The 27,103-nt window shown below is 47.0% G+C and overlaps 3 protein-coding genes across 5 annotated transcripts in view; 1 reads left to right on the top strand and 2 right to left on the bottom strand.

Moving 5' to 3' along the window:
* Positions 1–27,103, bottom strand: part of LOC309540538 (uncharacterized protein) — a 135,431-nt gene that overhangs the window by 6,197 nt on the left and 102,131 nt on the right. The gene's annotated exons all lie outside the window — the stretch shown is intronic.
* CYP11A1 (cytochrome P450 family 11 subfamily A member 1) lies at positions 1,259–19,945 on the top strand. The gene is made up of 9 exons (XM_082237411.1): positions 1,259–1,654; positions 7,080–7,235; positions 8,959–9,158; positions 12,540–12,743; positions 15,391–15,551; positions 16,498–16,664; positions 16,944–17,022; positions 17,922–18,113; positions 19,195–19,945. Exons 1-9 carry the CDS (start codon positions 1,365–1,367, stop codon positions 19,315–19,317), a joined length of 1,572 nt encoding a protein of 523 aa, XP_082093537.1. The 5' UTR covers positions 1,259–1,364; the 3' UTR covers positions 19,318–19,945.
* The window catches only part of CCDC33 (coiled-coil domain containing 33), a 154,042-nt gene continuing 147,622 nt past the window's right edge, over positions 20,684–27,103 (bottom strand). For 2 of the 3 annotated variants that reach the window (XM_082237374.1, XM_082237376.1), the window contains 5 exons: positions 26,466–26,593; positions 24,463–24,549; positions 24,216–24,335; positions 22,667–22,726; positions 20,684–20,894 (listed from right to left, as the gene is read on the bottom strand). In XM_082237374.1, the coding sequence (XP_082093500.1) occupies positions 20,877–20,894; positions 22,667–22,726; positions 24,216–24,335; positions 24,463–24,549; positions 26,466–26,593 (413 nt within the window). In that variant the 3' untranslated portion in view covers positions 20,684–20,876. Of the gene's footprint in view, positions 20,895–22,622; positions 22,727–24,215; positions 24,336–24,462; positions 24,550–26,465; positions 26,594–27,103 lie in introns of all 3 variants that reach the window. The other variant, XM_082237375.1, reaches the window with a different exon arrangement.

Genomic DNA, 27,103 nt, shown 5'->3' with positions numbered 1-27,103 from the left:
TCTTTCCCTATCCTTCAGCTAAAAGCCTGGATGTTCATGTGATGGGATTATTGGGGGAAAGCCTGGAATAAAGACCTCACCTCTGTACTTCCAGACTTCCAAAATTGTTCTCTGTGTGCTATCCTGTGATTTCCAGCTATTAACAATTTCTATTCTAATAAATAGGACTCTGTTGCAAGGATATTCCATTTGGACCATTGCTTGTCTTTTGGGGCTTTGATATATGAGTGCAATATAATTTTAGTAACGGAATTACCCACCCAGCCCTCTGATTTTCTGCATCTGAAATGCTTTAGAAAAGGTTTCCAATGTTACGTTCAGCTTGTATATGTTTAAATAAACCTTGCAGCAACGAAAATGCCATCTGTCTCCAGTGACCTTCGTTTCAAGGAAACCGTTCCTAAGGTCTAGATTTAAAATGCAAAAGGTTTCTGCTTCCTTTACGATTCATTCTCATCGCCATCAGTGAATCTGCTTGTCTTTAGAATTAAAAAGGTAAAGGTACCCCTGCCCATATGGGCCAGTCGTGTCCGACTCTGGGGTTGCGCGCCCATCTTGCTTAAGAGGCCAGGAGCCAGCGCCGTCCGCAGACACTTCCGGGTCACGTGGCCAGCGTGACGAAGCTGCTCTGGCGAGCCAGCACCAGCACAGCGCACGGAAACGCCGTTACCTTCCCGCTACAAAGCGGTACCTATTTATCTACTTGCACTTAAGGGTGCTTTCGAACTGCTAGGTGGGCAGGAGCTGGGACTGAGCAACGGGAGCTCACCCCGCCGCGGGGATTCGAACCGCCGACCATGCGATCGGCAAGTCCTAGGCTCTGCGGTTTTATCCACAGCGCCACCCGCGTCCCTTAAGAATTACTTTAGAATTACTTTAGAATTACGTCTTTAGAATTACCGTACTTACCCATTATTTGTTTTGGTTTATCTCGTGTGTACTTGCCTTTAAAGTTACACGTTATGTTAGCCAAAAGACTTAATAATAATAATAATAATAATAATAATAATAATAATAATAATTTATTATTTATACCCCACACATCTGGCTGGGTTTCCCCAGCCACTCTGGGCGGCTTCCAAAAGAATATTAAAATACTGTGATACATCAAACATTAAAAGCTTCCCTAAACAGGGCTGCCTTCAGATGTCTTTATTCCTTGTTCAAATGAATAATATCATAAAGGGGGCGGGCAAATGGGCTGGGATTTCAAGCCAAAAGCCACTGGGCGTTCGGCATCCTTGAGACGGCAGCCCAGCTGCTATAAGAGCCTGACCTTTGGAGAACTTGCATCACTTCCAAAGGATTTCTCCTCTGGCTGCTTTGTTCTCTCGTCCTTTTTCCTTTTATTCCCTACTGCTGCAATGCAAGGCAGGCATGGTTTATGCCTCCCTGGTTTGGGCATCCCCAGCAGCTTGAGGATCTTATACTGGTCTGAAACGACCCAGCCTCTGGGCCACCGCAGAGTTCACGCAGCTTCCGGAGAGTTGCACCCCTCTCCTCTACGGGAGAAAGTGGGCAGGCCATTTGACCAATTACCTGGCCACTGGAAGAACAACTGGCTCAACCTGTACCACTTCTGGAAGGAAGACGGCTTCCACAATGTCCACAACATCATGGTAAAGAAGTTCCAGCAATTTGGGCCAATCTACAGGTAAGGGGGGGGGGGTCTCTTTTGGCTGATATGTTCCACCCTCTCTCATTTTTACCAGCTCCTTGGGCTTTCTGAAAAAATTTGCTCATTGCTTTTTTTCCTAAAAAAATTATGCTTAAGGGGTACTTTCCTTTTCACTCAAAGAAATCACCTTTTTATAGTTCAAATCGGGGGAAATAAATAAATGGACAGGACAGAGAAGGCTTATTCTAAAACATGGCTTTTTTTTTTTTTTTTTTTAAAAAAAGGGAAACCCAGAGGGGAAAACACAAATTCTCAGACCAGAATTTGTGGTTCTGCCAAAAAAAGGAGAAAGAAAGAAATAACTTATTATTAAGGACCACATAATTTTTTTCTTAAATATCCAGAAAATAAGCGGAATTTAGGTCCTTCCAAAAGCCTTCCTGTATCCAAAAATAAATGGTAAAACAGAGGGGGACGACGACCAGACATTGACAGATACTTTCAACTGGGGTGGGAAGAAGAGAGAGAAAATTAGTGAAATAGGAGAAGGAAGGGGAAGGGGCGCAGGGCGCAGGGCGCATCTCCAAGGGGAGGGAGCTTTTGGCGGGGGCGCCCAAGGCCAGAGGATCAGAGGACCGCGGAGCTCGCAGGTGGCCGCTTCCTTCCTGCCTCTCCCCTCCTGCCGCCGCCGCTTCCTCCGCATCCTTCCCAGGTGCATTTAGATTCACAAAACGTTTACGGGTTCGCGTCCCCCCGCGCTTTCCCCCAGAAAAAAAAGGATTGGATTTGCTCACGGGACCACTTAAGACTAGGCTGCTGTTTAAAGCACATCAACCCCGGGCCCTCCGCTCCAATTCCTGGGAACTGTAGTTTGCGATGAGTGCTGGGCGCAGTGCTAGGTGAGGGATAAGTTACAGTTCCCAGGCCACTTTGGTGGGGAAATGTGCTCCCATTGTCCTTTAGATGCTTGGTTCACAAAGCAGGAGGTGGCAGCGGGATCGCCCGGGGTGCGCTAAGAGGCAAGGGCGCATAGCTGTCAACTTTTCCATTTTCTTGCGAGGAATCCTATTCGGAATAAGGGAATTTCCCTTAAAAAAGAGGGAACAGTTGACAGCTATGGGTGGGCGCTGGAGCTGTGAATGAGCTTCAGACTTTGAAAGGTTTGTCATCAATTTTGGTGAGTTCAGCTAAATAGTTTTAACTCGATTTTGAACAAATGTGCAATTAAATGTTGCCGTTTTGAATTGTATGGTGTTATTGTCCTCTTCAGTGGGTCACGCAAAAAGCTATTTCTTTCACCCCTGAGCTGTTAGCCTGGAATCTCACTGACCCAAAGGAAAGTCTGGCCCAAACTGGCTGGCCCTTTGACAATTGTAATTATTGTGACAATTCCAATTATAACTGTGAGTTATGTTCAACTAACATTTACTTAGAGGAGACCTGAGAGCCATGGCTAATTTCAACCAGTATACTCTGAGTAAGAATTGAATATAATTCTGAACATGTCTTATTTTTGTTCTTTCTGTTTAACTAACATATCACTCGGCTCTTTTAATTGTTTAACTGAGAATTGATTAAGCTACTCTGTGATTTTTTTGCATCTTAACTGACTTTATTTGTTGACTTTGGCATTGTATAAATCTCTCTCTGTGTGTTTGTGTGTGGTTATAGCTATACATATCAATTAGCAAACAGTATGCAAAACTGTCCTCTTTTCTGGCAATGCCATTAAGCAGCCACCCATTTACAGAGGGGAAATGTTTAAATCAGCTTGCTCAGTTTGCAGAGTTTGTTTTATTTGATTTTTTTTTTCTGGTTTTGATTTTGTATATCAAGAAGACCAAGAATGTGCTCTCTTAGAAGACCGAAAAACCATTGCAGCTCCTTGCCATCTGCTTACTATTCCAAAGATCTTTAAACATTGCCCGTCCTCATTCAGACCTGATTCCTTGTTTGCCCTTTGTTGGACATCTTAGATCTAGGGCAGGGGTCTGCAACCCGCAGCTCCGGAGCTGCATGTGGCTCTTTTACAGCTTTGCCGCGGCTCCGGGGCGGATACTAGCAAGGGGAGGAGGCGCATTGTGCGCCCCGACACTCCCCACTGTGGCGGGCGCTGTACTGGCTGTGACGTCGCATGGGGGCGGTGCGTGCGTTAGTCACGCACCGTCCCAACGTCACCTTCCTGCCCGCTGTCAGTTCGGAGGGCAGCGGCGCACATGCTTTAAATGTTGCAATGGTTTTGCGGCTCCCAGGTTTTTTTTCCTTCGGAAACGGGTCCAAGTGGCTCTTTTTGTCTTAAAGGTTGCAGACCCCTGATCTAGGGGAATATGAATATATATATATATATATATATATATATATATATATCCCACTTATCTGACTGGGTTGCCCAAAGTTCCCATTGTTTTGCGTATGTTTTCCTTAAGAGAGAGCACTTGCCTGCCCAGCCCCTACTTTGCATAGAGCAGGAGTCAGCAAACTTTTTCAGCAGGTGGCCGGTCAACTGTCCCTCAGACCTTGTGGGTGGCCGGACTATATAGTGGTTACATACACTTCAGGTTACAGCTCCGCTAACCCAGAAATAGTACCTCAGGTTAAGAACTTTGCTTCAGGAGAACAGAAATTGTGCAGCTGCGGTGCAGCAGAAGCAGGAGGCCCCATTAGCTAAAGTGGTGCTTCAGGTTAAGAACAGCTTCAGGTTAAGAACGGACCTCCGGAACAAATTAAGTACTTAACTTGAGGTATCACTGTATTTTGAAAAAAATATATGTACGTATTCCTATGCCCCACAAATAACCCAGAGATGCAGTTTAAATAAAAGGACACATTCTACTCATGTAAAAACATGCTGATTCCTGGACCATCCGTGGGCCGGATTTAGAAGGTGATGGGGCCGCAACCCCTGGGCCTTAGTTTGCCTACCCATGGCATAGAGGAAGATATGGGTGGTGCTCTGTTCTAAACCACTGAACATCTTAGGTATGTCGATCGGAAGGTCGGTGGTTTGAATCTGCACAGCGGGATGAGCTCCTGTTGCTCTGTCCCAGCTTCTGCCAACCTAGCAGTTTGAAAAGCACACTAGTGCAAGTCTGTGCACTCTGGTTTCCATCAGGGTGTCCTGTTGTGCCAGAAGCGGTTTAATCCTGCTGGCCACATGACCCAGAAAGCTGTCTGTGGACAAATGCCGGCTCCCTTGGCCTGAAAGTGAGATGAGCACTGCAACCCCATAGTCGCCTTTGACTGGACTTAACCATCCAGGGGTCCTTTACCTTTTTACTTTGCACATCAAATCCTTGCTCCTTACTCTCACCCTGTCTTTAGAGATGGTGTGTATCTTTCAGATAAGTTAATAAAAATATTTTTGGCCTCAGCAGAACAGGGTGTTTCAAAATGATTGTTCCATCAAATACAATTTACTGCCAGGAATTTTGGTGTGGTTTTTGTTTTTTGCTTTTTGCTTAAGAACATAAGAGCCTTCTGGATCAGGACAAGAGGAGCCCATCTTAGTTTCGCTCCCTGTTCTTCCAGTGGCCCATTATGTGAAACCTGAAACCAGGATTTCAGCACAGGACCCCTTTTCCTCCCGTGATTTCCAGCCCCTGGTATTCAGAAACATTGTGCCTCCAACTGTAGAGTCAGAACATAGCAATCCCGACTAGCTGCCATCGATAGCCCTTTCCTTCTCCATGAATGTGTCTAATCCCTTTTTGCAGCCACCCAAATTTGTGGCAATCACAGCCTCTTGCAGGAGGGAGTTCCATAGGTTAACTGTGCTGCTTCAGGACAATTAGCGCATCAGAGAATGAAATAGCAGGTATCATAATGTTAACAGGAATTCATTTCAAAAGGCTGTAGCCAGAGGACCTGTCTGCCAGCTCAGTCAGTCTGCTGTCCACCTGCTAACTGTAATATCCAAGGCAACATAAGTCATAAAAGTCTCTGAAAGTCTTATATCCGGAATCACTGTTCACTATGTCTGTTTGTGGACCACTTCGGCAGTGTTGGATGTCATAAAACAAAGCTTTAATGGCTTGTTTTCATCAGATAAGAATCTGACCCATTGCTTCTTTCAGAGACTTGCATAGTCTACTAAGACTTTCAGAGACTTATGTTTATTTGGTTCTATGTTTTCAAGAGAATCCAATTCAAGAGAGTGCACATTTAGTGATTTTCAGAGATTTATATGATTTCTGTTTATTTGGTTTCTCATATTGTTTAATATTCCGTATAGACTATACAAAGAGTTTATATTGATATTGCATTGTTGTACTTGGTCATCGTGTTGCCTTGGATATTACTGATAATTGTTTGCAACACAGGGGTTTAATTGTTTGGTTACACCTGCTAACTGTGAACAGGTAACTTCTGCTCTCTCACTGTCTTGTCTTTAAATTGGCCTTGAACCTTTTGAACAGAGGAACCTTGCCCTCTTGACCAGGGGTCAGCAAACTTTTTCAGCAGGGGGCCAGTCCCCTGTCCCTCAGCCCTTGTGGTGGGCCGGACTATATTTTTTTTTGGGGGGGGGAATGATGCAAGAGCCCTGGTGACTGCTTACCTGTGTCTTGTGAGCAGCAGGGACTGGTGGCAGCGGCGGTGGCGGAGGAACGATGAGCGGAGAGCAAAAGGGCTCTGGAGAGGGGCTGCTTAAAACCGCAGCCACTCAAGCGCTGCTGCTGCTGGCACCAACAAAGCCCACCCCCTTCCTCCTCTAGGCAGGGCGGGGAGAAGCCAGGAGGAGGGAGGGAGGAGACGCCGATGCCGTGTGAGGGAAAGGGAAAGAACGTGCCAGCTGACGAACCACGTGGCAATTCCCGGACCATCCGCGGGCTGGATCCAGAAGGCAATTGGGCCTGATCTGGCCCGTGGGCCTTAGTTTGCCGACCCATGCTCTTGACAGTCTTTTAAACAGAGGACTGTCAAGTGAGACATAGAATTGTAGAGTTGGAAGGGAACCTAAGCGTCATCTAGTGCAACTCCCTGCAGTGCAGGAATTATAGCATCATCAGTCTGTTTGATGCTGGGTCTTCTGCTGCTACACTTTTGCGTTACTTGCTGAAAAGGCAAGTAGGAGCTGACATGATGGAAGTTTCTAAAATTATGCCTGGCATGGAGAAAGGCTTTTCTCCTTCTTGCATGACACTAGTTGGTGAAGGACGCAGCTGCCAAGTGCTGCAAGCCGTGATGGCTGGCTCTGTTCTGCCTCCAAGGCTGAAGGCAGCAGCGCTTCTGAACACCAGTGGCTGGAAAACACAGAAGCAGAGCGTGATGCTCTTGTGCCCAGGTCCTACTTGTGGGTTCCCCACTGGCACAACTGGCGGGCCACTCCAAGAGCAGGAGGACGGACTAGGTGGGCCATTGGCCTGAGCCAGCAGTCTCTCCTTACGTTCTTCCTCCAGAAAAGAGAAGGCCTGGGTGGTGAGCAGTTGCAATTCACCCATGTTCCTCGTTGCTCTTGCTGCAGGGAGAAGCTGGGCACCTACGAAAGCGTCAACATCATTGATCCGGAGGATGCAGCATTGCTCTTTAAAGCGGAAGGCGTGTACCCAGAGAGGTTCATGGTACCACCTTGGACGGCCTATCGCGACTTCCGCAATAAGGCATACGGAGTGCTTCTCAAGTAAGGCCTGTGTGATGTGTTGGTGGCAAGAGGGCATTTTGTGACCAGGGAATCTACAGGGGTGGGGAATAACTGCAGAAAAGCATACATAGGGAATCTGCAGGAAATCTTAGGGGAGGACTGTTCATTTTATTTATTTATTTTTAAATAGATTTTTATTATTTTTCTCCTTAAACAGTATTTTAACAATACAGTAACACACACATTTACTTTCAGCTTTGCCAAGCCCGTGGCTTCCCTCCCTCACTTCAGCAGGTTTTCCACTTCCAAATCCTATCTTGCACTTTAGCTCTTTAGCCTGTTGTCCACGCTGTAGGATTTATTTCAGTCCTGCTAGGGTCTTCAGATTTTTGCAATTATTATTCAAATATACAATAAATTTACTCCAGTCCCTTTGAGATTTTTGATCGTCCTGGTCTCGAATCCTGCAGGTCAGTTTGGCCGATTCTGCAAAGTCCATCATCTTTGCCTGCCAGTCCTCAATCACTGGTAATTCCTGTAACTTCCACTTTGGGGCCCATTTTAATGGTGACCGCCAGCCACTGGGAAGTATTATGTTTGAGTCCTACTCAGAGTAGATCTATTGATGTTGATGGACATCCAGCTCATTGCTGCCTTCCCTAACCACTGCTTTGGATACTAACTCCTGCCAGCCCCAACCAGCATGTCAAAGGGTTAGGAGTGAGGACCATTCAACTCTGAAACCCAATTATTAATAACTTACAGGGGGGAGTTGAAAATATTCCTGTGGGTGAATCTGACCCCTTTTGGGTGAATCTGACCCCTTTTGACATTCAGATGAGGAGGTCACAGAGGTCCGGAGTCCCTCTCCATGCAGTCGCTGGACTTCCTATAAATTCTGTTCACTAACACTTATTGGAAGTCCAGGTAATTACTATTAGTGTAAACTTGGGATCAGTTTATTCGCTGAGATCTCCAGGGATTATTCCCCGGGATCAAGGAGGCACTGTCCCTCTAGATGATGCCTTACCCCACTTGATCACTTCGATGGGCAGAACTGCCCCTGTTACAGGTGCCAAATAATACCCTCTCCGCTTTCACAAGACCTCCACCTTTCAGCACCTACACTTTGGAACTCCCCGCCAATGGATACCAAGCAAATGCCTTTACTGGACTTTTTTTGGTGCTGGCTAAAAACATTCTTGTCTAGACAAGCCTACCCAGATGCTTAGATAGTTGGTGCAACTTTTAACCTGTTTTTAGTCTACTTTTATTTTAACATCTTGAAAGTCTTACACTTTTATTAATTCTCCTTATTATGAATTTTGTTGCTTTATCTTCTTATTAAAAGAAACCTGTTTTGAGGGTTTTCTTTTTACAGTGATAAATGTCATGAAATAAATAAGTACCGTATTTTTTGCTCTATAAGACTCACTTTTCCCCTCCTAAAAAGTAAGGGGAAATGTGTGTGCGTCTTATGGAGCGAATGCAGGCTGCACAACTATCCCAGAAGCCAGAACAGGAAGAGGGGTCGCTGCTTTCGCTACGCAACAATCCCTCTTGCTGTTCTGGCTTCTGAGATTCAGAATATTTTTTTTCTTGTTTTCCTCCTCCAAAAACTAGGTGCGTCTTATGGTCTGGTGCGTCTTATAGAGCGAAAAATACGGTAATATGAAATGATGTAAGACCCTGCATACATTTCTTCTGCATTTCCCTGGGATCTCTCCTCACTGATCCTTCTGTTTCTCTTCCACCCGCTTAGGAGTGGCGAGAGTTGGCGCCATGACCGCCTGGTCATCAACAGGGAGGCCCTGTCCCTCAAGATGACTGATCACTTTGTGCCTCTCCTGAACGAGGTGGGGGAAGATTTTGTCCGGAGAGTGCACACACAGATCCAAAGAAGTGGGCAGGGGAAATGGACGGCTGACCTCAGCAACGAGCTGTTCCGGTTTGCTCTGGAGTGTGAGTGGGCAAGGGGGCTCCATGGGAGGGAATATATTGCAGGAAGGGTTGCAAGATGACCCCCAGGGTCCCTTCCAACTCTGTTGTTCTATGATTCCAGGAATAAGCGGTGGCTTGAGAGAGGATACAGATTCCTCCACTGTCAGTGGCAGCATGGCTTCCAAATACCAGTTGCTGGAAGCCACAGGAGTGGAGTGTGTTGGTCTTCCACTGCTTATGGGTTTCTCCTTGGGGTCCATTGGCCTGATCCATCATACTTTTCTTATGTTCTTCTTCTCTTTTTCTGTTCCCTATAAATCTTCTTAATCTTCTTCTTCTTCTTCTTCTTCTTCTTCTTCTTCTTCTTCTTCTTCTTCTTCTCATTTTACATCCACACACAATCGTAGGTACATGTAGAGCCTTAAATAATTATACCATTAAATATTGATTCAAACTTGCATTTGTACATGCTCTTTTCTTATAATTTCTAACTAAACAAAAATAAACCAAAGTAAAAAATCCAATAAACTAAATTAAATGAAAACAGACTTCCTGTCATTTCCCAATGTAAGTTGGGGACATGGGTGGTGCTGTGGGTTAAACCACAGAGCCTAGGACTTGCCAATCAGAAGGTCGGCGGTTCGAATCCCCGCGATGGGGTGAGCTCCCGTTGCTCGGTCCCTGCTCCTGCCAACCTAGCAGTTCAAAAGCACGTCAAAGTGCAAGTAGATAAATAGGCGCCGGTCCAGCAGGAAGGTAAACGGCGTTTCTGTGCGCTGCTCTGGTTTGCCAGAAGTGGCTTAGTCATGCTGGCCACATGACTCGGAAGCTGTACGCCGGCTCCCTCGGCCAGTAAAGTGAGATGAGCACCACAATCCCAGAGTCGGCCACGACTGTACCTAATGGTCAGGCGTCCTTTTATGCTTTACCTTTATAAATCATCTTCTTCTTATTTTACATCCACACACAATCGTAGGTACATGTACAGCCTTAAATAATTATACCATTAAATATTGATTCAAACTTGTATTTGTACATGCTCTTTTTTATAATTTCTAACTAAACAAAAATAAACCAAAGTAAAAAATCCAATAAACTAAATTACTGTATTTTTTGCACCATAACACTCACTTTTTTCCTCCTAAAAAGTAAGGGGAAATGTCTGTGTGTGTTATGGAGGGAATGCCTACGGGTGGCATGCCTACGGATTTTCCTCCTCTAAAAACTACGTGCGTGTTATGGTCGGGTGCATGTTATAGAGCGAAAAATACGGTATATGAAAACAGACTTCCCGTCATTTCCTGATGTAAGTTACATTTACGACATTGAATGTACTTATACTTCTTACCTCACTCTTACTATAATTTCTAGTACTTTCTTATAACATAGTGTACTGTTTTTTCTTGCTTAGTAGTATTTAATTTACACAAGGGTCATTCAAATGCTGCCATAGATGTTATGTCATTGTTATATTTTTGTAGGTATTTCTTGAACATATCCCATTTTTGTGTGAATGATTGTTTTATATTTCCCCTTAATCTACCTGTCAATTGAGCCCATTCTGCATAGTTTAATAACTTATTCTGCCATTCCCTTACTGTTGGTACTTTCCCCCCTTTCCAGTTCGATGCAATTAATAACTGGTCAGTGGCTGTTGCATATAAAAAGATTTCTCTTATATTTTTGGGGATATCACTGCCTAAAATTCCAAGTAGAAATGCTTCTGGCTTCTTTGCAAATGATAAGTTAAAGATCTTTTTCATCTCATCATAGATGAGGTTCCAGAACTCTTTAATTTTTCGGCACGTCCACCACATATGGTACATATCTCCACACCGCCAACATTTGTCTGAAATATTTTTATACACCTTGGAGAGTTTTGATGGCATTTTCACCATATTTTCTTCAATTGTGTAACATGCCCTAAAATTCATGTTTTCCAAAAAGTTTCCCATTCACTCATCCGCCTGGCTATGGTGCTGCTGAGGTAAAAGACAAGATGGCGCCCTCCCGCAGGGCACATGCAGAAGCCTTCCATAGGCCACTGTCTTCCACTACAGGGCAAGCCACACATCACTCATCTCTGGCCTCTTCTGCTACCTCAGCATCTGCTGCCCCACTTTGCCTCACTGTAGGACTGGCCCTGAATGCATAGTTGAACTGTGGAACTCCCTCCCACAGTAGGCAGCGATGGCTACCAACATGTGATGGCTTGAAAAGAGGATTAGAGAAACCCATGGAGGAGGAGAGGGTTGTCAGTGACTACGAGCCACTATGGCTCTGCTCTACCTTAACAGTTGAAGGCAGCATTGCTTCCAAATACTGGTTGTGGAAAGCGCAGGAGGGGAGAGCTGCTGTTATGACAGGCTGACAGAGTGGTGCAGAGCTAACAACTTGCTCATAAATACAAGGAAGACAAAGGAGCTTGTGGTGGACTTCAGGAGACAGAAGAGCAACATCCAGCCACTTTTGATTGATGGGGTCTGTGTGGAGAGGGTAACAACGTTCAGATTTCTGGGCATTGAATTACAAGAGGATCTGTCCTGGAGTGTCAACACAAGGGGGCTTGTGAAGAAGGCGCAGCAGAGACTGTACTTTTTGAGAATACTAAGGAAAAACCATCTTCCGCAGAAACTGCTGCTTGCCTTCTATCACTGTGCCATTGAGAGCGTGCTCACTTATGGCTTATGTGTGTGGTACGGAAGCTGTACTGTCCAGGACAGGATGGGGTTGTGCAGAGTTGTTAAGGCAGCAGAGAGCATTGTTGGCTGCCCACTCTCCACCTTAGAGCAGATTTATGCCACAAGGTGCCATAGGAAGGCACTGGACATAGTAAAAGATCCATCGCATCCTGGTCACTGTCTCTTCGAGCTCTTGCCATCGGGACGGAGATACAGGTCGATGAAGACAAGAACGAGTCGTCTTAAGAACAGCTTCTTCTCCAGAGCGATCTCGGCCCTGAATGGGAAGCCCGGACTTTGAAAGTCATCTAATCTCCCTTGCTGTATTATACTGTATTGTTTAATTAGTGTTTTTATGGAGCAGTCAAGTAATTTTGTTGTCCCCGAAGGGGGCAATGACAATAAAGATATTCTTATTCTTCTTATTCTTCTTATGCTCTGGTCTGGCCTTGTGGGGTCCCCACAGTCAACTGTTCAGCCACTGTGAGAAGAGGTTGCTGGGCCAAGGCTTTTCTTATGATCTTGAGATCTTAAAGTCCATTGTGCAACGACACCCAGCCACAGGATGTCGTAGAATTGTAGGGATGGAAGGGACCCCAAGGGTCCTCTGTGGGATGTGCAGCCAAAGTGCTACCCATTTGACTCCCACCCCCAAGTGGACAGAGTATGGGGCATTTCTGTACAGCAGGGATTCATTTTCTCCTTCTGCCCTTTCGCCCAGCGGTGTGCAATGTCCTGTACGGTACCCGCCTGGGACTCCTGCAGGATGTCATTGACCCAGAGAGCCAGCAGTTCATCGATGCCGTAACCCTGATGTTCAACACTACCTCGCCGATGCTGTATCTCCCGCCGAGCCTTCTGCGCAGGATCAACTCCAAGATCTGGCTGGACCATGTGAAGGCCTGGGACATCATCTTCAAGCATGGTGAGCATGTGTTTACATGGATCCCCAAGGATGGGGCACCTTTCTAAGGCCAAGGGCCTTCTAGGTTACCTTCTAGGCAACCTAGAACCTGGCAACCTGGGAGGTTACCTTCTAGGCAACCTCCTAGGGGTCACATGCCAGCCATGGATGGGGCAGAGTGGGAAATGCAAGTTTTACCTTTGCACACTAGGCTAGTCCTTAAAAATGCTCAGAGTTCTCTCTTTCCTTCATTCAGCTCAGCAAGAAACATGTTGCTTTAGTTGCTTTCCTGCAGTGTAGCAGATTGGGCTAGAAGACCTCTGGGATCCCTTGCAACACTAGTTCTAAGATTCTGTGATTACCAGAGTTCAAGAACACATCCACTCTGAGGGAAATATCTACAACTAGAAAAGAGTTCTCGGATTTATTTTATCTGACTCTGATTTATTTTACAAAACAAAAGCTGGTAAAACAAATGAAGTGTCACGAGATCAAGGTCTTTCAGGAAACAGATAACTTGTTAATAAATATACTAAATCTAGTGACTGTATTCTGAACAAGGTAGTAAATGCACAGCTTCTTTTAAACTTCAGTGGCTTATTTCAGTCATTGCTCTTCCATTAGGTGTTACAGGTTCCTAGATGGTTGATGCTCTGCTTATTTCCAGACTCCTTTCTCTACCAATAGGTGTTTTCCTCTGGGTGGATGTTACACACACAGACCAGAGCCAACCTTCCCTACAGCTCCCTCTTAAACCATCTCCCTCTCCCTCAAAACGGCTCCTTTTATTCTCCCTCCCAGTGATGGCTCTGCCCCGCCTTGACTGGCTGTCTTGACAGCCAATCAGAGAGAGGGTCCAGCCCTCGGGTGGAATTCCAAGGCATGGCATCACCAGACACTGGTCTGGCTCAGCTGTCCGTCACACCGGGCCAGAGATGTTCATTTCCCATTGATTGTAAAAATGAGAGGAGGAGTGGAAAACTGCTGGCCCTCCAGTTTCTACTAGAGGCAGTGGCAGTGGCCAGGGATGATGGGAGGAGTTGCTTAGGGACATCTGGAGGGCCACAGGTCCCCCAAACCCAAAAGAGCAACATGGCAAAGAGTAGCTCCAAGTTCCACCTGGGGGTGGAGGGGTGGGAAAGAAGGCCTTTGAGGTGCTTCAATGAATCACAGGAATGGTGTCTGAGCAGTTGGAGGAGGAGGGGAGGGGGGCAGAGCAAGGGAGCCTCAGAGCCCCAGCTTGCCTTCGGCATCAAGGCTACATCTAGGAACGTGTAAACATCAAAAGCTGACATATGGCCATTTATCCGTTTCGCCCTGTGCTATCCATGCAGTGTTCTCCAAGGTCACACAGTGAGGTCTTTATTTATTTGGAAATGCTTTTCGTTAACTGTAAAAGAACAGTAAGAACAGAAAAAGAGCCTCCTGGATCCGACCGATGGCCCGTCTACAGTAATGTAGCATCCTATTCTCACAATGGCCTATGAAATGCAAATAATAATAATAATAATAATAATAATAATAATAATAATAATAATTTATTAAATATACCCCACCCATCTGGCTGGGTTTCCCCAGCCACTCTGGGCAGCTTCCAACAAAACACTAAAATACAATAACCTATTAAACATTAAAAGCTTCCCTAAACAGGGCTGCCTTCAGATGTCTTCTAAAAGTCTGGTAGTTGTTTATCTCCTTGACATCTGGAGGGAAGGCGTTCCACAGGGCGGGTGCCACTACCGAGAAGGCCCTCTGCCTGGTTCCCTGTAACTTGGCTTCTCGCAGCGAGGGAACCGCCAGAAGGCCCTCAGCGCTGGACCTCAGTGTCTGGGCAGAACGATGGAGGTGGAGACGCTCCTTCAGGTATACAGTGGTACCTTGGGTTAAGTACTTAATTCGTTCCGGAGGTCTGTACTTAACCTGAAACTGTTCTTAACCTGAAGCACCACTTTAGCTAATGGGGCCTCCCGCTGCTGCTGCGCCGCCAGAGCACGATTTCTATTCTCATCCTGAAGCAAAGTTCTTAACGTGAAGCACTATTTCTGGGTTAGCGGAGTCTGTAACCTGAAGCGTATGTAGGCCGAAGTACCACTGTACTGGACCGAGGCCGTTTAGGGCTTGAAAGGTCAGCACCAACACTTTGAATTGTGCTCGGAAATGTACTGGGAGCCAGTGTAGGTCTTTCAAGACCGGTGTTATGTGGTCTCGGTGGCTGCTCCCAGTCACCAGTCTAGCTGCTGCATTCTGGATTAGTTGCAGTTTCCGGGTCGCCTTCAAAGGTAGCCCCACATAGAGCGCATTGCAGTAGCGAGAGATAACCAGAGCATGCATCACTCTGGCGAGACAGTCTTAGAATCTCATTTCTTGTAACTTGCATCCATTCGCTTGGGTCTTCCCATCTGGAGAAGCAGAAAATAAGCTTGCTCCATCTTCCATGTGACAACTCTCCAGGTATCTGAAGATAGCTCTCCTACCTCCTCTCAGTCTCCTCTTTTCCAGGCTAAACATCCCCAGCTCCTACAACTGTTCCGCCTAAGTCTTGGTTTCCAGACCCTTGGTCCTCTTGGTTCCCTTCCTCTGCACACCTTCCAGCTTGTTAACATCCTTCTTAAACTGTGGTGCCCAGAACTGGACACAGCGCCCACTTTCTTCCTCTCTGTCTCACCAGCTGACAAGTGTATCCAGAACATCTACCGAGACCTCCGCCTGAAACGGAGAAGTGACCAAGAGTACACGGGCATTTTGTCCAGCCTCTTGCTGCAGAACAAGCTGCCTCTCGAAGATACGAAAGCCAGCGTCACAGAGATGATGGCAGGAGGTGTAGACACGGTAAGAGATGCTGGCAGGGCTGTTGACAACAAGTGTGAGTTGTAGAAATCTGGCTTTAAAGGAGTCCTAAACTGAATTTCTCAGCAATGCCTGCCTCTAAACCAAACTGTTACAGGAGACACATAGCACCTGTTTCACATTTGTAAGGACTCAGTTTTTTAGTGCGACTTTCTGGAACTCCCTGCCTATTGAAATCAGGCAGGCACCTTCGCTGTACTCTACTCAGCGACTGCTGGAAACATTCTTGTTCAGATAAGTCCACCAGATGTTTAGAACAGGGGTAGGCAACCTTAAAGCCCATGGGCCAGATGCAACCCAATCGCCTTCTCAATCCGGCCTGCAGACAGTCCAGGAATCAGCGTGTTTTTACATGAGTAGAATGTGTCCTTTTATTTAAAATGCATCTCTGGGTTATATGTGGGGCCTGCCTGGTGTTTTTACATGAGTAGAATGTGTGCTTTTGTTTAAAATGCATCTCTGGGTTATTTGTGGGGCCTGCCTGGTGTTCTTACATGAGTAGAATGTGTGCTTTTGTTTAAAATGCATCTCTGGGTTATTTGTGGGGCATAGGAATTCATTCATTCCCCCCCCCAAAAAAAAATATATAGTCCGGCCCCCCACAAGGTCTGAGGGATGGTGGACCGGCCCCCTGCTGAAAAAGGTTGCTGACCCCTGGTTTAGAAAGTTGATGTAAATGTTAATCTGTTTTTAGTCTATCACTGATTTTTTTGACTGTTTAAAATAATTGTTTTTACTGATAATTTTATGCTTTATTGCTGGAAACTGCTTTGAGAGATTTATCTTAGAACCAAGCAGTGTATAAATTTTATGAAACCAGCTAATACGTTTGAAGAAGGCATTGATCCAGTGTGTACAAATATTTGGGACGGAAGCCAGCTCAGTATCTCCTTCCTTCTCTCCCCATTGATTCCTGGTGCGCTTCCAGACTTCAATGACCCTCCAGTGGGCAATGTATGAATTGGCCCGGGCTCCTGGCCTGCAGGAGCAGCTGCGGTCGGAGATCCTTGCTGCCAGGTCGTCTTCCCAGGGGGATGTCCTGAAGATGTTGAAATCTGTGCCGCTGCTCAAAGCTGCTATCAAGGAGACACTGAGGTAGGGCAGCAGGCAATGGGGCGGTCCCTGTCTAGGGTGGAAGGATTGCCACATAGGGGGGCAAGCACCCAGGCTCCAGAGGCCGCCTGCAGTCTAACTTTGGGCTGGTGGCAAGGAGGGAAGAGAAGTGTGGTGGTAGGAGATCAGCAAGAACAAATGGGGTTGGCAGGAATGGGTCCCTTCCAGTTCTGCAATTCTATGCTACTGCCTCTGGGGTTAAGATCTCCAGAGTGGATTAGGGCTGAGTGGATGAATGTCTCCCCCCGGTCTTTCCTGAAGGCTCCACCCGGTCGCAGTGACGTTACAGAGATACGTGGCGCAAGACATCATTCTTCAGAATTACTGTATTCCTGCCAAGGTGAGTAACCAGGTTGGAAAGGCACCATTCTTTGATCTACCATTACCGTTGTGATGCTGTGTGTTGATAATGATGCCATGATGCAATTCAGCGATCAGCAAAGATTTTCTTTGTTTTCCTGGGCCTTAGGGCAGCATCATTGATATGATTGTACCATTAAACCCATTTTAAATATCCTCATGTGACTTGATGGCTTCATTTTCATTATTATTACTACTTGGTTGTGACTTGCTTAGGGACTTTAGTGGGAAACATATATTTAATAAAGCGAGCCTAGCCAAGCCTAATCTAATCACAAAAGGGGAATTTGGAGGAGGGTCACATCAATGGGGGACTTTGGCATCTCAAATTTCAGTGGCATCCTGTGCAACTGCAAAATCTGATGCTCATATCTGGGACGTCATAGTTGTGGCGCCTGCTGCGGTGTCCCAAAAGCTCCATGCCTGGTGTTACTGAGCTGGTTGTGCTCTCCTAGACCCACCATTGGGCCACATACAGTGGTGCCCCGCAAGACAAATGCCTCGCAAGACGGAAAACTCGCTAGACGAAAGAGTTTTCCGTTTTGGAGGTGCTTCGCAAAACGAATCTCCTATGGGCTTGCTTCGCAAGACGAAAATGTCTTGCGAGTTCCTGCTGGTTTTTCCCCCCTCCCCCCCTTTTTCTAAGCTGCTAAGCCGCTTATCAGCTGATCCGATCAGCAGATAAGCCGCTAAAAGCCGCTAATAGCTCTAATAGCGCTAATCCGCTAATCCTTCAATGGGCTTGCTTCGCAAGACGAAAAAAACCGCTAGACGAAGAGAATCACAGAACGGATTCTTTTCGTCTTGCGAGGCACCACTGTACATGAAAAATCTGAAAACTTGGTATATGTTCACTAACTCTTTTCCTCCTCTGCACAGACATTGGTCCAGGTAGGACTTTATGCGATGGGCCGGGATTCCAGGTTTTTCACCAAGCCCGAGCAGTTCAACCCACACAGGTGGCTGCAGGCAGACTCCACGTACTTCCGGGGGCTGGGCTTTGGCTTTGGCCCACGCCAGTGCCTTGGGCGCCGGATTGCTGAGCTAGAGATGCAGCTCTTCCTGATACATGTGAGTCTGGAACTGCCTCCCCCATGACATGAATAACCAGGTGCACCAATATAGGATGGGGGATGCCTGGATGGTAGCAAGACATGCGAGAAGGATCTTGGGGTCTTAGGAGACTGCATTCTCAACATGCAGGGAGGTTAGGCTGGCCTCAACCAAAGCCAGGGCTTTTTCGGCCGTGGCCCCAATCTGGTGGAACGCTCTGTCACAAGAGACTAGGGCCCTGCGGGACTTGACATCTTTCCTCAGGGCCTGCAAGACAGAGCTGTTCCACCAGGCCTTTGGCCAAGGCACAGTCTGACCCCCTCATTCGGTAATCCTCATAGAACTCTAGCCCAATGGTTGCCATTAATTTGATTCTGAATTGATTTTAAAATGAACTGATTTTAGAATGCTGTGTTACTTTTACTTTTATTGTTGTTAGCAGCTCTGAGTCCGGCTTTGGCTGGGGAGGGCGGGATATTAATAATAATAATAATAATAATAATAATAATAATAATAATAATAATAATAATAATAATGAGTCAACCGTGTGATGCAGCTGCAAAAACAGCTAATGCAATTCTAGGCTGCATCCACAGAAGACTTTTGTCCAGATCAAGGGAAGTCATGGTACTGCTCTGCTTTGCTTTGGTGTACCAAAGCAATGGAAAAAGGAGCCATTGAAAAAGGCTCATGACACCCAATTCTTTTTTTTATTATTAGCTTAAATTTGTATCCCACCTTTCCACTGAAAGGTGTGGCAGGTGGCATCTTGATACAAAACAACAAGAGCATACTGCTGTATCCAGAAGTTGTTCAGAAGTTGAAACCAATCATGTACAGCCCTATGCTAATTGCATGGACTCGGGTCTACTGTCAGTAATACGGAGACACAATCTGTATTTTCCTTTTCAGTGATAGAAAAAGGAGCTATATATATACAGTAGTAGTCTCTGAGATTTAAAACCTGCTACCCTGGGTATGGACCTCCAAATCTGAGTCTGGGGGCTCCTGACTGTGCCCTCACAAGCTTACTTGTTCTCTTGGATCACACCCTGGTACTAATTGCTTCTCTTGACCCCTTTTCCTTCCATCTCTCTAGATGTTGGAGAGCTTCAAGATTGAGACCAAGAGGGGAGTGGACATCAACACCACTTTCAAACTCATCTTGGTTCCAGACAAGCCCATCCACTTGACCCTAGGGCCTCTGGACTCCCAGCTGTGAAAGGAGAGGGAATTCCCATTAGCCTCTGGGGCAAGGCAAGACACATGGAGCCTCCTTCAAGGGGGGTGGGCAGCTGCCTGACCGGTCCATTCATATCTGTGCATAAAGATCCCTGGGTGTCCAGTCACCGTTTTTCCTAAATGCAAAAAAGGGTGACACTAGCATTGAGATAAATAATTTGGGGTGGGACTACTTGACTCCCATGCAGTACAATTTAGACCAGGGCTGATGGCTCTGCCCACCACTGGAACATGGAGCTGAGAAAGGTTCTCCACCCCGATTTAGACACTGGAGGGGAAAAGCATGCTTGCTGCACAGGTCTTCCCATAGTCTTAGGGCCAAGCCAGATGCAAGTCTAGAAGGCTTAAGAATGTTAGACAAACTCTGCTAGATCAGGCAGCTCAGCGGTTCAGCACCCAGCTTCTTGCAGTGCTGTGGGGAGGCTCCACAAACAGGCCTTAAAGGCATTAGGTCTCCTAAGCTGCTGCCCCCTCGTCCAGCAACAGTGGAGCACGACTGCCTGTGAAGATGGGTCTTCTACTGAGCCAGCAGCTGTTGATTGACTTCCACTCCAATACATTTGTTGAATTCTCTATTAAAGGCACTGGTGGCAAATGTCACAAATCAACTGCATGTTGCGTGGAGAAATTTGTTCTTTCCCTGTCTTTAATCCCCTGCCAATCAATTTCAGTGGGTGAAATGTTCGCTTCCTAGGGACATCTGGTTTGGAATTCAGTCTTGACTGCCTTGGAACTCAGCCCAAAACTAGCTTCAAATTTGTCCGGGAAACAGAATAAGCCAAGCCAAGGCGATCTGATCTGAGTTTGGGGAAACTCACTTGTTGCCATTAAGAGTGCCCATTATTCAGGCAGGCATTGTCTGGGGATGTAGCAGCCAGACTTTGTTCTGTTAGCCACCATCCTTTTTTATATGATGAATGGGATAGTACCATCAACCTCAGCGTCCTTCAACAAGCCCCCCCCCCCCCCTTCTTGCAGGGAACAAAGAATGTGGCAGAACTCACAGAGGACAGAGATGAGAGGGCAGGTTGAGGAAGCCCCAACCCCCAGGATCCTCCCTGGCAGATCCACCCACTCTTGTCAGAGCCAATCCCACCCGCCCCCCGGTCATTGGTCAATCCTCCCTCTGCATCATCCTGACTCAGCCAGTTTATGACACTTACAGGGAGGAAGACTGGGTAGCTCTTGTGCATGGCAAATGCATGGCAAAGGGTTGGCTTCCACCAGCGTCTTTGCATTGCACCAACCTCCTCTCTCCCTCCCTCCACCTGCATTTCCAGTAATTTTCTTCTTCCCAAGCAAATTGGCATCAGCTGGTGGGAGTCCATTGATCTTGAAAGTATCCATTTGGGGGGGAATGCATGCCAAAACTTTAATAAAAGTTTATTAGGGAATGCCATGCTCCATTCAGTCTCTTGAGGAAGGGGTATGAAACTTGAGGGGTATATTTACAACAGATGATCTGCCGTGCCATCGAGCGTAGATCGCCACAGGCTGCACAAAGGACAAAGGCTCCCAATGCTTCTTGAGCTGAATTTGCTAATTTGGATGAGTCTTCTGAGAAGAGGGAAAGAGCAGGTATCAGGAAGGTGTCTAGAATCTCCATGACCCAGTCGCCAGATCTCCTACCCACTCTGTCTAGCATTCTGAGGGCCTGCACAATGTGGTTGCCGCAAGGGGTGCACCCCTGTAACGTGGTGCAAAAACTCTGCAAAATTTCACTCAACGTTTCTGTGTGTGGGGAAAAAAAAGTCAATGATGTAGAGGTTACCTTATACCAGTGTTTTTCAACCACTGTTCCGCGGCACACTAGTGTGCCACGAGATGTTGCCTGGTGTGCTGCGAGATGTTGCCTGGAGGGAGGCAGGCGAGTCGGGCGGCGAGAGGCGGGGCGGCGGCGGCGAGGAGAGGCCGCCCAGCGCGGGGCTCTCGCCGTCTGCCTGCCTGGCTGCCTGCGAGCTCGGCGGGCAGCGCCTCCGTCCGCAGCGCCCACCTCGCGGCTCTCATTCCCTGCCCCTGCCAAAGCTCACCCAGCCAAGCCGCGCTCTCCTTCCTGCCTCGCTTTGCTGCCTCCTCCCCCCCCCCAAAGCTTGGAGGTTCCCCGGCAAGGGGGAGAAAAAAAAAAAGAAACTTACACTTTCGTGCGTCCCTCCCGGCGTGACGCTGCGCGCTGACGTCACGGGGCTGTAATGGTGGTGTGCCTTGAGATTTTTTTCATAAAACAAGTGTGCCTTTGCCCAAAAAAGGTTGGGAAACACTGCCTTATACATCCCCCCTCTGGGCAGAATGACCTCTAGACATGCCCCCAATCTGCCAGGGAGCCTGTTTAGAAAGGTCAGGCATCAGATGTGTTGGTACAGAAAGTCACAAATTGCTGCAGGTAAGGTTGAATGACCCACGGGGACCCCATGGCTGTTGGGGGTGGGTGGGCAGGAAGGAGAGGCTGGCACTGTGGGTGGTGGGGGAGCACCCTGTGAAAAGGCTGAGGTCTACCCTGACTACTAGCTGAGTCTTCGGGGAGAAGGGCTGTCTTAAGCATATCCGGTGCCGTGGTGCAAAGATCCCTCTGGTGCCTCACTCCCCGTTTCCCAGTTGTCGACCTTTCCCCAAGCCTCTGCAGGGATCGCTCTCTTCTCACAGGGGCTTGGGAGGCAAGCTGCATGCCCGCCAACCATATGGTTGACGGGGCGCAGCTGGCAGGTGTGTAGGAGGGAAAGCCGCGCAGCTCCCCCACTCACTGGGGCGCCCCTGAGAGGCCGGCGCCCTGGCACAACGCACCAGCAAAACCAATGGGAAAGACAGCTCTGGGTAGGAGCTCACCACCTGACTCATCCCTGCAGAGAAGTCTCTCGCAAAGGAGCATCCCTCAGCACTGATAGGTTAGGTGGGATTAGGCCATGCTGATCCTTTGGGCCAGGCATGTGGAATGGGTTCTCAGGCTGCTCTCTGTAACACCTGTCCCTAATTAACGAAAACTGGGGACTCTGTGGATTGGTTTTGCATGAGGCAGAATCCCACATTTGTAGGGGATTTTGGCACCTGAGTTTCCAAAACCAAAACTTCATCTCTGGTTGTCAGATTCCTGGAGAAACCCTACGTCACCCTTGGTGCAACATGAGACTGGGTGCGTTGTTGGACTCTGGACCCCCATCAGCCTTGACAATCTTGTCCAATGGTCAGGGATGATGATGGGAGCTGGAATTCAGCAACACAGGGCTCCCTCTCCCTGCCCTTGAGCCGCTGGGTCAAGACACCCGCCCAACAAGGGGCAGCCCTTGCACTGACCTATAATGGAGCCAACCTGCACTGGGCTACTTTGGGGCGCTCGCCTTCACTCCATATATCTTTGCGTTCTTCTGCTCTTCATCTCCTCTCCCTTCCTTCTCATCCTGTGAGTGGGTAAGAGGCATACTAGAACTTTCCAAGCTAAGTCTAGGCTGAACTTTGGGGGTGGGTGGGGCTGTGCACAGATGAAACCCTAACTCCCTCTACTTTCCCTTTTGAAGGGATGCAGTTCCCAAGGTCCAGAAGACACCAGAGCTCCCTCATGGCTCTTATTGGCCAGATGTAGGGATGAAAGGAGGCAGCAATTTCGGTCCCATCCTGGTTTTGCTGCAATCAGCATGGTTTCCATTCTGCTGCAGTTCAGCTTCTGCTAAAACTTAATGCTTTTCATCTTACTATCCACTATGGCTGAAGCTTATGCAATTAATTTCAGTGGAAGGATAACGTCAAAAACAATGCAGAAAATAATGTAATTATGTATCTAATGTTTGTGGACTGAAAAAAGATTGCAAATACAGCATATATACTTTCCTGACCTCAGGTGAACAAGCAGATTACAGGAATTTCTGCCCCTATTTCTGTTTCCAGTGGAATTCTTTGTGTGCTAGATAGTTGTGACGAGGGATCGGGGAGAAAATCAATTCAGCTGGCATATGAAGCTGAATCTATAAAATTCTCTCTTTCCAAAATAAGTTGAGAACCAAGACACAGAAGCACCTTTTGAAATTCACACTTATTCCAATTTTTCAATGCACTTCTCCAACTGAAACAGTTTTTTTACAAAAATGCATCTATTAGGGGGAAGTCCCTATAAATCTGAAAATATTGGTGAAAACAACATACAAAAATGCATTATATTAGAAGCAATTGCTTGCAAAAAATATGTATATCAATCAAAATTGCGTACAAAGATGTGTTTATTAGGAAAAATTGACCCTAAAATTGCTGGTGCATTTTCATGAGGATTTATTTGTTTATTTATTTTGCGAATTAATGCAGAAATGTGGAGAACCCAATTTAAGGGTGAAAAAATGAGAAACTAAGAGGATAGAAATTGACAGATGCTTCCATCCCAAGTTGTGATGGTCTGGATGTCAACCAATAAAGGTAAAGGGACCCCTGACCATTAGGTCCAGTCGTGGCCGACTCAGGGGTTGCGGCGCTCATCTCACTTTATTGGCCGAGGGAGCTGGCGTACAGCTTCCGGGTCATGTGGCCAGCATGACTAAGCCGCTTCTGGTGAACCAGAGCAGCGCACGGAAACGCCGTTTACCTTCCCGCCGGAGCGGTACCTATTTATCTATTTGCACTTTGAACTGCTAGGTTGGCAGGAGCAGGGACTGAGCAATGGGAGCTCACCCCGTCGCGGGGATTCGAACCGCCGACCTTCTGATCGGCAAGCCCTAGACTCTGTAGTTTAACCCACAGCACCATCAATACCTGTTGCAATTAGATCAGGAAGGAATGGAATGAACTGCTCCATCCTTTGTGAAAACGGTTAGACATAGATGTCTCCCTAAGGCCCACCCAGAAAGCCATCATAACTTGCCCTGGGAAACTCTCTTTCTGCCCACAGTTATGCTAGTTACTCACCAGCAACGTGTCCCCTAAAAGTAGAGGGGTTGGTGACAGGTCCAATCCAAGCTCGTGCTCCAGAAGTCGGGTGCTGTAGTCCTGCTTCTCTCGCCCCCATTTCCTGGAAGACTCCTCCAGCTGTGGCAGAGAGGACAGACAATCTCTGTGACAAACTTGTGCACTGTTCTGGTTGCCTTGTCTCAAAAGGATACCGTAGAGCTGGAATTCATGCCAACAGATGTGAAGGTTAAAAAGAAGCCCTTACCTGGTACTCCAAGGCATTGATGCGAGCCTCTGCCCTCTCCAGTTTTGAAATCAAAGAGAGCTTTTCGTTGCTGTTGGAAAACGTATCCTGTAGGGTGGGGAGAGAAAGTTCTATAACACGAGAAGAGAGGAAGCAGAACGAGAAAGGTAATACAGTGGTACCTCAGGTTAAGTACTTAACTTGTTGCAAAGACCCATGGAATCAGGCTGCCTGAAACACCCACTTCTCCGCATACTCAATCTCTCTTCCTTTGAAAACTTTCTGCCCAACTGCATTATTTGCCACCTGTTATTTGTTTCCACCCAGCTCTGCTCACCTGGAGATCAGCCTACAGAGGCCTCCCTCTTGCCATGTTCCCATCTCCTTTAGTGGAGGACCATAGCTTTGTGGTGTCCTTGCATGCAGAAATTCTGATGTCCAACCTCTGGGCAGTGGTGTAGCGTGGGTTGCCCCCCTCCCCCCCCACCCCATGCTACGCCACTACCTGGGATTTCTGATCAAAAGGATCAGATGTCAGGGAAGAGACCCAGTCACAGTAGGTTAATTATGGGCTAGTGTCAAAGAGGGCAGCCATTTTCTCCCTCACTTTTGGTCTTAGTCCAGGATTAGCTAATACCATGGATGCTCAAGGAATTTCTTCTTTACACTTTCTGATGATAACTGACCTAATCCACACTACTCTGGGGGTCAGAAAGCAGCCTTACCTTGAATTTCACTAGGGATGAGGAAGAAAATCGGAAAGGGAATTCAGTTTGCATTTAAAGGCAATACCTAATTCAGACTTTCTAAACAATCCATAGACTGAACTGTAGCCATCCTTTGAAATTTGCACGTACCCAAAATCTGCAATGCAGTTCTCCAGCAAAGTAATGTGTAGAAAAAGGCACAATTCAAAGTGTTGGTGCTGACCTAAACGGCCTCAGCCGAGTATACCTGAAGGAGTGTCTCCACCCCCATCGTTCTGCCCAGACACTGAGGTCCAGCGCCAAAGGTCTTCTGGCAGTTCCCTCACTGCAAGAAGTTAGGTTACAGGGAACCAGGCAGAGGGCCTTCTCGGTAGTGGCGCCTGCCCTGTGGAATGCCCTCCCATCAGATGTCAAAGAAATAAACAACTATCGGACTTTTAGAAGACATCTGAAGGCAGTCCTCTTTAGGGAAGTTCTTAATGTTTGAAGTTTTATTCTGTTTTTAGTGTTCTGTTGGAAGGCACCCAGAATGGCTGGGGAAACCCAGCCAGATGGGCGGGGTATAAATATATTATTACTACTACTACTACTACTACTACTACTACTAAAGGTGCTGGTTTTCACCTTTAAAGCCCTTCACGGCCTAGGACCCTCGTACCTACGGGACTGCCTCTCCTGGTCTGCCCCACGGAGGACCTTAAGGTCCATAAATAGCAACACCCTAGAGGTCCCGGGCCCTAAGGAAGTCAGATTAGCCTCAACCAGAGGCAGGGCCTTTTCAACAGTGGCCCCGGCCTGGTGGAACGCTCTGCCTCATGAGACCAGGGCTCTGCAGGATCTAATTTCTTTCCGTAGGGCCTGTAAGACAGAGTTGTTCCCCCTGGCCTTTGGCTTGGAATCAATTTGATTCCCTCCTCTTTCTTTTTTCCTTTCTCCTCCTGTGATGAGGCTGCATTTTAATGTTTTAATGTTGTATTTTAACCTTGTTTTTAAGTTGTATTCATTCAACTTGTTTTTATTATTGGTTGTTAGCCGCCCTGAGCCCGGCCTTGGCTGGGGAGGGTGGGGTATAAATAAAATTTATTATTATTATGACTACTACTACTCTTATCATATACTGCATAGTAAGGTAAAATGTGAGTAAATTCAAAAGGGTATTATGCACAGGACATCTGTCCTGATTTATTTCAACAGAGAATTATGCACAGGAGAACTGTCCTGATTTAATCCAGGACAAATGCCCTGTTTTATTTCTGCAAGGTATTTTGTCCAGGGAAAGTGCACAGGATGGATGGTTGCTGAACAGCAACACCTTACCGGTAGTGCTTGCTGCTGCAATATGATGGGGGAACGATAGCAGGAAGACTTGCCCAGTTCGTCTCGCAGCCTCATGTTCTCCATCATCAAGGTGGAGTAGAGACCCTTGGACCAGCTATCACCTGGAACTGGGGGTAAAGACAGCAGAAGATGCTCAACTAAAGGAAAGAGAAAGCTGTTGCAAAAATGAGTAGGGATAAGCCTCTTTACATTTTCAGGGGTGCAAGCTCAACTGATTTCTACCTATGGGACCGCCTCTCCTGGTATGCCCCACGGAGAGCCTCGAGGTCCATAAATAGCAACACCCTAGAGGTCCCGGGCCCTAAGGAAGTCAGATTAGCCTCAACCAGGGCCAGGGCCTTCTCGACACTGGCCCCGGCCTGGTGGAACGCTCTGCCTCATGAGACCAGGGCCCTGCAGGATCTGATTTCTTTCCACAGTGCCTGTAAGACAGAGTTGTTCCCCCTGGCCTTTGGCTTGGAGTCAATTTGATTCCCTCCCCCTCTTTCTTTTTCCCTTCTCCTCCTGTGATGAGGCTGCATTTTAATGTTTTAATATTTTAATGTTGTATTTTAAGCTTGTTTTTTAAGTTGCATTTCAATCAACTTGTTTTTTATTGGTTGTTAGCCGCCCTGAGC

This window comes from Podarcis vaucheri (genome assembly GCF_965113315.1).
Source record: "Podarcis vaucheri genome assembly, chromosome: 9".
In the NCBI taxonomy this organism is placed as follows: Eukaryota; Metazoa; Chordata; class Lepidosauria; order Squamata; family Lacertidae; genus Podarcis; species Podarcis vaucheri.
The sequence above is the reverse complement of the archived record's forward strand: the minus strand, read 5'-3'. Positions and strand labels throughout refer to the sequence as shown.